Below are 10,988 nucleotides of genomic sequence, written 5' to 3'. Positions count from 1 at the left end.
ACAGTTTGATTTTCTTTCCCTCAACTTCAGCTAAAACACAGAAACATACTAAAAGTCAGAGCATATCAAAGGCAGAGCAGCAGGCAGCCAGCAGCTGGGATGTGTAAAATTGAAGACATGGGGGGGCGATCTGAATTAATTTCCCTTACACACATACATGAAGACACACTTTTTAAACATCTGGTTACAGGCAGTTTTTCCACAGGGTGCCTCAGAAGGCCTCTGCACACAGGACACCCCTCATGGACAGCCCTCCTCCTTCTGATTTCTCTGTCCCCATGTCTCTTTACTGCCTGCTGCTCACATTTCTTCTGAAACCAGAGCAATTAGCTTTTCACCTCTATGACATTATTGCCCATATTACTGTACCTTTTTATAAATAAATAGCCTTTGCTGAGAGAACAAATCCCAAAATAAATACACAAACAGCCTAGCTTGATTCCAGTTGTGCTCAGTGGTTCAGTGTTCTGACAGTTCTGTCACATGCAAGTCCAGATACCCAAATCTCAGGTGAGGATGTAGTTAGTGATCGCTACTGAAAAGGTTTGACAGGACCAGGGATCAGATGGGTACACACATGGGCAAGGAAAGCTATTTGTGTATTGTCATTATTTTTTCTATATTACAACTTAGTGGCCAGAGCGAGGTTTTCTATACACATGGTTTCTTCATTTAACAAACAAACAAAAAAAAAGCTGTATAAAATTTTTCAACAGTAACAAATGAATTTCCAGTCAACCTGCACCATTTCTTTCAGATAGGAAAAACAAATCCTTAATTTTAGAACAGTATAATTAATTTAGAGACCTTTGAAATGTCTTTAACTCAATTTTTAAATAAAAATGTAATTTCACACTAAGAAGTCAGCAAGTTTAATTTCAAAACTCATGAAAACCAAGGCCTGTCAGAGTTTTGCCTTGGGAAAGGCCAGAATCCACACGTTTTACAAAAAGTGGGAAAATGCTGATGTGTTGGTTATGTCTTTCTGTAGTTTGTATGCAGAAGCTGGTGTGTCAGTTGAGCAAGCTTTCTAAACAATAGCACTCCCTGACCTTGAAGATTTAGGAGATTTTGGTTTTAAACCTACTTTGGTGCATACATTGTCCTCTCCAATTAGTTGCAGCTTCCTGATGAACTCTGCTATTTCTAAAAAAGGGTCTTGGCTAGTTTAATTTTGAAGTAATTGGTCATTTTTATGGGGGAAAGTTAAACAAGAAAATCTCAGGATGTTAAAAAAAATAAATTATCAATTTTCAACAAAATGTCAAAAGAAGAAGGCATTATATCTTGATGTCTCCATCAAAGCATCCTCCTCATCCTGCAGCACAGGTTTCTGATACTCAGGCTTTCTTCTGTGCCTCAGGCAACCACAGACTCAGTGTGAAGGCAGGCAGGGAAAGAACAGTTAGATACAACACTAAAAGCTGAACTTAAAAAACTCTTGCTTTCCTACCAAGTTGAATATCATTGCCTCTCTTTGAACCTCCATAGTTCAACATGCTCCACCTGTTCCAAAATTATTCAAGGGAAAAAAATAGACCTTGATTTTACATATGAAATCTAAATCTGAAGTATTTGTACACACATATGTATGTGTATGGCAAAACACAACATAAATAAATAATCCATGTTTAGTCACACACAGATTGCATAAAGGGCATGCCATGGATTCAGGGTCCTGTTCGCACCAATTTCTAGATTAGGAATGGGGTCATCTGGATGGCTGTCAGGATTCACAGAGTGACTGCCACACTGACCACAAGTGCCTGAGATTTCTACCAATCATTACAGCACTGAGGAGATCCTGAGAATTTAGTGGGAGAAAAGCCTGGGGCTCCCAGGTTGGAGCTTCTTAGATTGTAATGGTATTTGTCAGCATGCAAACATTTCATTCCTCCTTCCCAGCCATTTAGAAGCAGAAGTGAGTCAGAAAAGACAGCCAAATGGAGATATTATTTCCATGGCATGTTTATAAATACTCACTTCCATAAGACAGAAGATTCACAGAGCACTCCAAAGGATTGTCCTTGTTAAGGCATAAGGCATCATCATGGGAATATGCCTTTGGCTGTTGAAGAGATTTCCCTGGATTACAACTGAGCATATGCCAACAAGCTGGAAGGGTTCCATAGCATGGGAGTGAAGTGTTTGAGGCATCCAAAGCTGTGCTTTAGCACACGTTCCTGCCTAAATCTACTCAGAAGGGAGTCCTTTTGGAGATGGATAGTCCTGCAGTGAGAGGAAACAATTGTTTGTTGAACATCAAGAATGCCTCTCAGTGTTATTCAAGTTATGTGGAAATCAGAAATCTGGAAACCAACAAAAAGTGAACTGAATGTAAACAGTTTGTGATGTTACCTGGAAAATCTCAAAAAATTCAGAAGTAGCAACTCCAATTGCGAACACCTTTTGGAAGGCCTTTAAGTTCATCTGTTTGCAAGCTAAAACAGATGTACTTGGTTTTTTTTTTTTTCACTGTTTTACTGAAAATTAGGAAAGGACAGAACTCAGTGCCTAAGCTCTTGAGAGTGAATAGGTTTTGAAAAAGACCTTTTGTTATATCTTTTTCCTTTCAGAGGCTGAGCACCAGAGAAAACAAGATCACAAAGGCAGAATTGGCTTTGGTTATGTCTATCCCTTTTACCTTGGTCTCTGCTAATGCTGTGGTCAAGCAGCACAGAAGCTTGTTTCAAACAGATTTTGGAGAAAATATTTATTTGCATGGGAAATTTGACAAAGTACCACAATTAGTTCAACTATAGTAAGGGATTGTGATTCCAGGCACATTTCAGCCTCACTGTCAGGGTGGTTTATCTCTACAGAAGAGATTTAGCTTTCTGTTGTGCTAACAAAACTAAAGAAATTCAGAACAGAAATTAGTAAAAGATTAACCCGCTATAAAGTGTTAAGTCATCTTATAGCAAGCAATTCACTTCAAAATCCCATTTCCAGCTAAATTAGTTTTAATTTTTTAATTAAAATAGTCAATCACAGAATTTCATTAAAAAGAAACATGCCCTCAATTTTTTTTTTTCATTTGTTTTGAAGACTCCCAGTGAGTCCTTCACTACTGGCTGGTGAAAAACAGTAACACATTAAGGATTTGAACTTCTTGGCCACATCTGTGTGCAGATCCCAGCCTCCCCACCAGCTCATATCCCAAGTTGTGGGCAAACAACCACACATGTACTCCTCCCATGGGTGCACAAATACTCAGTGTGGTGTTCCTTGGGGTCTGTGCTGCAACATGCCATTAATGAAAGTTCTGAGAGTTGCTCAGAGTAATTGTTGCCCCTGTGGTATAACTAAATATTTCCTCTTTTGTGAGCAGAGATGTGATATATGGATTCCCAGTTCTTAGATGTCTCAACCCAAGTCCAAAGTTGCCTCTGAAGTATCCATGAAATCACAGAAACAAAGTTTTGGGGAAAGGGGCACATCCACGAAGAAAAGTTAGGTTTGCTAAATGTGATGGTCTGGGCCCAAGAAAAACTAAAAAGCCTGTAAAAGTAAAGATAAACTGGAGAACTGCAATGCAGGAATACCACTGAAGCAATGGAATGGAACCAAGCAGAAGAAAATGTTGATAAAATATCCAATAAAGACAGAGCGCTGGTGCTGTTTGCTCCATGGAATGGCTCTGCCCCCTCTGCTGCAAACCTCTAGCACAGAGCAACTCAACAGGCTGTATCAGGAAACAATTCTATCAGCATAGGGTATAATATATAGAAAGGTATGGATTGGTAATGTGTGTTATATTATTTTATTCTGTGGTGAAATTCTCTAAGCAGGCCCCCTTTCAGAAGTGAAAAGCCCTGGAATAAACTCAGTGAGTAAAAGGCAGGTGTTGTCATTGGGGTAGCTTCGAAATTCAGTGTAACTTGGATAAAAGGGAAAGGAAGATACAACAATCCTTCTTCTTCAATTGGTTGCCAACACCTAACATGCATGACCTACTGTGAAGAAAACTACCTCAGCCCAAACCAGTGCACACCTACCTTACAAAAAAAAAAAAACTGTGCAGAGCAGCTAACTGGGATTTCTGAAGCACTTCAGGGGCCTCTGAAAAAAAAAATGGATTTGTGATGTAAAGTGCTTGTTCTTGGGAATTATCAAAGAAATATAGATGACAATGGGGAGCTTGGCAGTGGTTAAACACTCCCAGGGAGTTCTCAATCCTTGCCATTCACAACCTGAAAATAAAGCTTGTAGATAGGAGAGTGAATGAACACATGTTTAATAGAAGAGGGGAGCGGTGATGTGTGGCACAGTGGCTGCCACAGCATGGCTGGAAAATAGTCCTCATGCTCTGCCAGGAGCTGCTGCATGCCTCAGGAAAAGGAGAATATTGCTCAATAATGAAGAGGTGGCTCTCATTTAACATGTAGGATTTGGACTGGTGGGGGAAGCTCTTTGAGTCCCTCTGGTAGTAAAGTGACCCAACAGAAGAGATTCAACAATCCCTTGTAGAAGCTAACTGTTCTTGGGGATTTTTCCCTGTGTCCAACAAGGTGTGGACCCCCATTCTACACCTTTTGTCATGCAGCAACCCAATTCTGAATTTCCTGCCTGTCTGCATCAGTCCTTCCAGGAGCAGCAGCCTTCCAGCCCCTTCCTGAGACATCACTGATGTTTCCGCTCCCTCTAAACAGCTGTCATCTACAAATCCATGAAGAGATGCTGAGAAATAAAATTGTCCCCTCCAAACTGCCCTTTCACCACTAAAACAGGACCAAAAATTCCTATCTGGCCCTAAAAAAAATCCCATTGGGAAGGATTTTTGACCAGGCATTTAACTGCCTCTAAAATAAAGATTTTACTTTCCTCAGTACTTCTTTCATGGAAGAGAGAGGGCTGAAAATGAAAATATTGAAAATGCTTCAGTTCTATGTACTAAACGGCTGGCTCATGAAGGAAACACAAAATAAGGAAGGTTTTTTTTTTTTTTTTTCTTCAGGGAAAGAAAGTGAAAGAGAAGAGAAAGCAGACGTGAGCAAAAGGAAATACAAAGCAACTGTGCATGATTTTCCGTTATATTTCCTTTAATAGGCAAAAAAAGCATTTCAAATTCAATTCCCCTTCAGAAGGTCTTCATTAAGAATACTTCCCTTTCTGTTTCGACTAGAAAACATGTAAATAGGGTATTTTTCATTCCAATGGGTTATAGTTACTTTATGTATCTGTTATATAGGGGTTTGCTTTGAAATATTCGATAAAATTAGCTTAAGAAATCAATTTTGGTGCTTTAGGGCCGTGGCAGTACTGACCTAAAGACCAAATTGAAATATGAGAGTCAAAGGAGCAAGAAAACTTACAAAGGAAAAGAATAAACTATTTCAAAAGCATGCATGAAAAGAAGAATATCCTTCAAAAATTGCTCTAAAACAGCAGTATTGTCTACTACAAGCCATAAACTGTGAACTTTGGTTTCAGCCTGGCTGCTTTTCTGCAGAATGAGCATGACAGCATCCTCCTGGCTTCCCCACACCACTTGTGGACCAGGCCTCTGGAGAGCACTCCTTTGTTCTGCTCCAGAAAGAGTTTCCCAGCACAATTGTTCTGCATTAGAAAGATGTATTTTTAGTGACCAGTTCCAGATAGATTGGTCTGTCTTTCTGTGCATAATCAGGCACAGCTACACAGACTCGCAGCGATGAACCGCCATCTAAGAGTCACAGGCTGCTATTGTCGGTCTTGCCCCTGATTCCTACCCAAAAATGCTCAACCCCATCAGCACCATCATTAAGCTCTAGACAGGTGGAACCCAGCCTTACATAGAGGGTGACCCCAGCAGCCCTCCTTCCCTGCCTGTGTCTTCTGCAGGGTTACAAATATATAAACCAGAGGGAGCATAAAACAGAGGGGTATTGTGGTGGCCAACAGCTTGCCGGAAGGCCTCACGGTTTCATTTCATCCTAATTTTAGAACTGAAGCATAAGTCATTCTATAAGTACTTTAATTATGAAACTTAAGCAGTGTGGACCGTTAGGGAGCAGGCCCGGAGCGTTGGGGACACCAGCACCTATTGGCTGTTCTACCAGGTGGCAACTGCTTCAACCAATGTGGACTGACCAGGCAGACATTCAGATCTGCAAAGGAAGAGAGCACTCAACAAAAGTTGCTTGCTGTGCATGAACCTTGGTGTGTGTGTGTGTATGGTCCCATTCCTGCCTCCACAACCAAAGTGACAGAGGGCTTCCATACAGTAGGAAACTGGAGAAGAAGTCTTGTTCCTTCTGAGTACCACAGGCAGTGGGGGAAGGAAGAGGGTGATGCACCTGGGAATTAGGATAAAAAAGGGGGCCGCGCCCTTGTCCTGGGTCTCAACAAATGGAGACACCCCAAGGGGAAATGTCCCTTGGCCTCTCCCTTTATTCCAATAACATAACAAGACTCCTCTGTGTCCTCCCTGGAGATAACCTCTGGCGTTGTGAGGTTTGTTCCCCACAGGGACACACCCTACTCTTTCAGTGCCCATTCTCCAGCTCTTCTCTGCTTTCTAACACGTCTAGAAGCCCGTGTCCTTGCTGCTGCACGGATCTCCCACGGCTCTCTGCCAGCAGCGCTCCAGAGCTCCCAGCTCCTCCAGCTGGCAGGGCCTCAGCGCCTGCCCTGTGCCCTCCCGCCCTGACGGCCGCACCAGGCCCTGCTTGCTGTCCTCATGGTGGCACTCCTGGCCCCAGTGCTCTCCAAGGCCTTCTCCGGGGCCACCTTCCTGCGGCCTTTCACTCTCTGCACCAGGCCCAGCAGAGACCTGAGAGCGGCAGTGTCTCGGACAAGGGCCTGCAGGGACTGCACCAGGCCCAGTGGCTTCCCACTGACAAGCGGGGCCGGCTTGGGCTGGAGATGCACAAGAAATTCTTGCCTCTCAGGCTGCTCAGGCCCTGGCCCACACTGCCCACAGCAGCTGTGGCTGCCCCATCCCTGACAGCATTCCAGGCCAGGCTGGACAGGGCCTGAAACAACCGGGCCTAGGAGAAGGTGTCCCTGCCCTTGGCAGCAGGGTGCAACAAGACCATTTTTAAGGATCCTTCCAAGGGAGGCCCTTCTGGCCTTCTGTGGTCGCAGGGGCCGCGGCCAACTGGACTTCATTTCTGATTAGAACCAATTCACCACGGCAAGTTTGGCCAATTTCAAGGAGACTCTTCACAAGCTCACATTCACAACTTGTCGCTTTTACCTACACCACAGGTCTGGTTGAGGTCAAGAAAGTCTTGCACGATCCAGGTTCTGGAATCTTGTCCTTTATTGAATCAAGAGCAACGAAATTTCTAGGTTGCTACTCATAAAAGCACTAACTATAGAACATAATTGTGTGTCCCCAGCAGACAGAGACACCGTATATATCTTACTACTACATTAAAAAAAAACTCTTTAATATTAAACTCTTCATATATACAATATAAAAGATGTAATTGGTATGTATGTTATAAATGTGTAGATTTCATGAAAACCTTATAATAATGTGCTATACTGTATATACGATATAAGTGCCCTATGAGCATTAATATGTATCACAGCTTAGAGTGACGCTAAATATTGGCTATATTGCATTCTTTAAACAAAATTACATATTTGACCCTTTAGAATAATTTCTTCTCATTATATAAAATTACATAATTCATGTAATTGACCATATATATATTATTCTATTGGCTTTTATGATCTTTTACTATTATATATGGTAATTGATAAGCTTTCTAGCATATAATATGTACACAGGGGATATATATACACCAATTAACAACTTAGATCTCTACGTATACAAAATATCAGGTCAGCTCCAGCACGGTTGGTACAATGCTGACCTGAAGGATTCCCATGCGGGAAGAAGGAGAAGCACCGTCGCATTCACTGATCCTAAACATTGTAGCCAGAGATTGTGGAGCCTCTCTCCCCAGAGAAAGTTAAGAACCTTGTTCCAAACGCAATCCTTTGTAGTGTAGAGCGGGAAGACCTGCCTGGAGCACCTCTGAACCAAATGATACCACCAGTGGTCCTTTCAAACATTCCCTCATCTGAGATTCTGAGATCGGCGTCTCTGCACAGGATGAAGCCCTCGGAGGGAAAATGGACTCAAAGAAAGAGGTGGGGGAACAATAGCATTTCCTTGTGCATCTTCCTTGATCTCTGTAGCCAACCTGTTCATCACTGGATGCAGTGCTTGGGAGGCTCTTGAGACCACACTGCTGCTGCTGCTGCTGCTGCTGATGGCATAGTGCTGCTACGCAGCGTTTTCCCTTCCCTCTCCAAAGCCCACATTCTCCCTTCTTTTCCCGTCTCCTGAGAGCTGCTTCTCTGCCACCCGGTGGGAGCCTCACAAGCACAGCTCTGGGCAGGACAACCTCTTTCACCGTTCATTTCTAAGGATCCGTTTGAACCAACGCTGCAGATCCATGTACTGGTTCATTGCCTGAGAGTGGGCAACGGGATTCATCACCAGGTCATGGAAGAGATTGCATGACCTGGCCATTAGGACCTCTGGGGGCAAGCGGATGCCCTGAGGAAGCCTCTGGTTGCCCACAATGAAGTGATTGAGGCGTCTCGTTTCCACAGACGTGCGCAGGCTCTCGCTGATATCCATCAGCCGACTCACAAAATGTCTCCTGCGCCACACTGACGCGGGCAAGATGTTCAGGAGGTGCATGACAATGGTCTTGATGGTGTAGGTGGAAAAGCCTAAGCCCAGCTGAAGACGAGTGAAGAACTGCAGGCATTTCAGGTGCAAGCTGTCAGGGGGAGCCCACCTGGCAATGTACATGAAGAACTTCCTCTCGGCCACAGCGTAGCTCTCTGGCCAGATTGTGCTGGAGGTGTGGGCTTGCCTAGGCTGGCTGCTCACAAAGACGTCTGAGTTGCCTTGCCGCACCCCAAAGAGCATCTCGATCCGGTAGCTTTCTCTGCCATTGGTCACCTTGAACTGGCAGGAGCGTCTGGAGGGCAGCAGCACTAAATGCCAACGGTGTGACTCAGGCAAAGCTGGCCAGATTGCTCTCACCAGCTGGTAGAACCAGCGGGCAGTTTTCTCCACGTCCAGGTAGGAGCCTGTGCACAGGGTATGAAGGAGGCTGGGATCCTGATGCCTCCTCAGCTCCTCCTCAGGGTGGTGCAGGAAGCACAGCATGTTCTCACCCTGCTGCTCACTCGTGCAGGTGCACTCCTGCTGCACGCGGATGTGGAAGTTCCTCAAGCGCCTCTGCTGTGCAGTGCCCAGCTCTAGGTGGAAGCTGTGCCCTCGGGGAGGTGTCATGGGTACGAGCACCTGGTAGACAACATCCTGCTCACGGGGACTCCAACCTTCGAAGGCACTGCCCACCCCAATGGCTCCGTGCAGCACCGGATAGAAACTGTTGGACAAGACCCGTCGAAAATAAATTGCAAAATGCTTCATCAGGGTTCTTGTCCACATGCATCCTCCCTGCAGGTCCTGCACAGGCCACTGTATGCGCTCCATTAAGACTCTTCCAAAATTGTCGGCACGATCACGGGATTCTTGCACTTGATTTCCGACGTCCATGACGTTCACTGCGAAGCCAGCCTCATTGCCAGCTTCATTCGCAGCAGCATTGTCGACATCCTCTGCACGGCCACCATCACCGTCATCTTCCTCCACCTCCATTTCATTGTCTCCTTCATCTTCATTTGCAAAGTCTTCTTCATGTGCATCCACATTTTCAACCTCCTCTTCATTTACACCATCATGTCCTTCTCCTTGCTCCTCTCTCCTCAGGCTCCCTTTCCTCCACATATACCACAGTGCCAAGAGAAGGAGCAGGAGCCCAGCAAGAGCCCAGACCTGCCAGTGCTGCCGGGCAGAGGAGAGCAGGTCTCCCCAGGCCAAGACACCCTGCTTCAGCAGGACCAGCTGCTCCACCTCGCGCTGCAGACGAATCTTCTCCTCTTCCTGGAGCTTGGCACGCACCTCCATTTGCAGACGTGCCACCTCGTCCAAGCCATCACCCACGGGCTGTGGGTACTGGACTAAACTTTGCAAGAGCAAGAGCCACAATACCCAGGTATCCATGGTCTGCAGGAGGATGGAGAGAAGGCCTTGAGAGAGAGGGGCTGAGAGGGAGGCAGCTGGCAGCAGGGATTGGCGGGGGGGGGGGGGGGCAGCAGGGACAGGAATCCCAGGGATCTGGGAGCAGGAAGCACAGGACCCCAGAGAGCTGGCAAGCAGCCAGGCCAGTTCTGCTGCCCGAGCAGCAGCAGCAGCAGCAGCAGCAGCAGCAGCACGGTGTCCTGCCCAAGGCTGTGCCATGAGGGGCTGTTCCTGGATGCAGGGGGAAAAGCCAGCCCCGGGTACTGCGTTTCTGCGCCGGCCCTTATGCCCAGCCCAGCCTCCCCACCATGTGTGCACTCACCGCTTGCCCAAGCAATACAGGGCCAGCGTTACCTGCTGGGGCCTTGTATAGCTGCCCCCATTTCTGACATGGCCCCGTGATGTCATGCTCGTCACAGTACACCACAACCAGCCCAGCCCCACCCTTTGTCCCCACCCCAGCTCGGACTGTCGCAGGGGCCCTGGGCTACCGGTTAAGGCAGCCTTTGAGTGAATCTTCTTCAAAGAGCCTCTCTTGGCCCTTCTCTTGTCTTTTGTCTCAGCTGCCCTCCACTGGCAATCTCATAGATATCCATGTTGGAAGGCACTCTTGAGGATCATGGAGTCAAAGCCTTGACTCCATGCTGAGCTTCAGTCAAATCCTCTCAGTCTATAAAAGCTGCACTTTGGTTTCAGCCTGGCTGCTTTTCTGCAGAATGAGCATGACAGCATCCTCCTGGCTTCCCCACACCACTTGTGGACCAGGCCTCTGGAGAGCACTCCTTTGTTCTGCTCCAGAAAGAGTTTCCCAGCACAATTGTTCTGCATTAGAAAGATGTATTTTTAGTGACCAGTTCCAGATAGATTGGTCTGTCTTTCTGTGCATAATCAGGCACAGCTACACAGACTCGCAGTGATGAACCGCCATCTAAGAGTCGCAGGCTGC

General features: G+C 45.9%; 1 protein-coding gene across 1 annotated transcript; it reads right to left on the bottom strand.

The window, feature by feature from the left end:
* Positions 1–8,350: 8,350 nt before the first annotated feature.
* LOC135456642 (inositol 1,4,5-trisphosphate receptor-interacting protein-like 1) lies at positions 8,351–9,943 on the bottom strand. The gene has a single exon (XM_064730627.1). It carries the CDS (start codon positions 9,926–9,928, stop codon positions 8,351–8,353), a length of 1,578 nt encoding a protein of 525 aa, XP_064586697.1. The 5' UTR covers positions 9,929–9,943.
* Between the last annotated feature and the right edge of the window lie 1,045 nt (positions 9,944–10,988).

Source organism: Zonotrichia leucophrys, chromosome 1A (assembly GCF_028769735.1).
Source record: "Zonotrichia leucophrys gambelii isolate GWCS_2022_RI chromosome 1A, RI_Zleu_2.0, whole genome shotgun sequence".
NCBI classification, from domain to species: domain Eukaryota; kingdom Metazoa; phylum Chordata; class Aves; order Passeriformes; family Passerellidae; genus Zonotrichia; species Zonotrichia leucophrys.
This window is presented reverse-complemented; position numbering and strand designations above follow the sequence as displayed.

What these genes read in the sequence shown, in the direction of transcription:
- LOC135456642 (XM_064730627.1), bottom strand. Translation starts at nt 9,928, where the DNA reads ATGGAGGTGCGTGCCAAGCTCCAGGAAGAGGAGAAGATTCGTCTGCAG.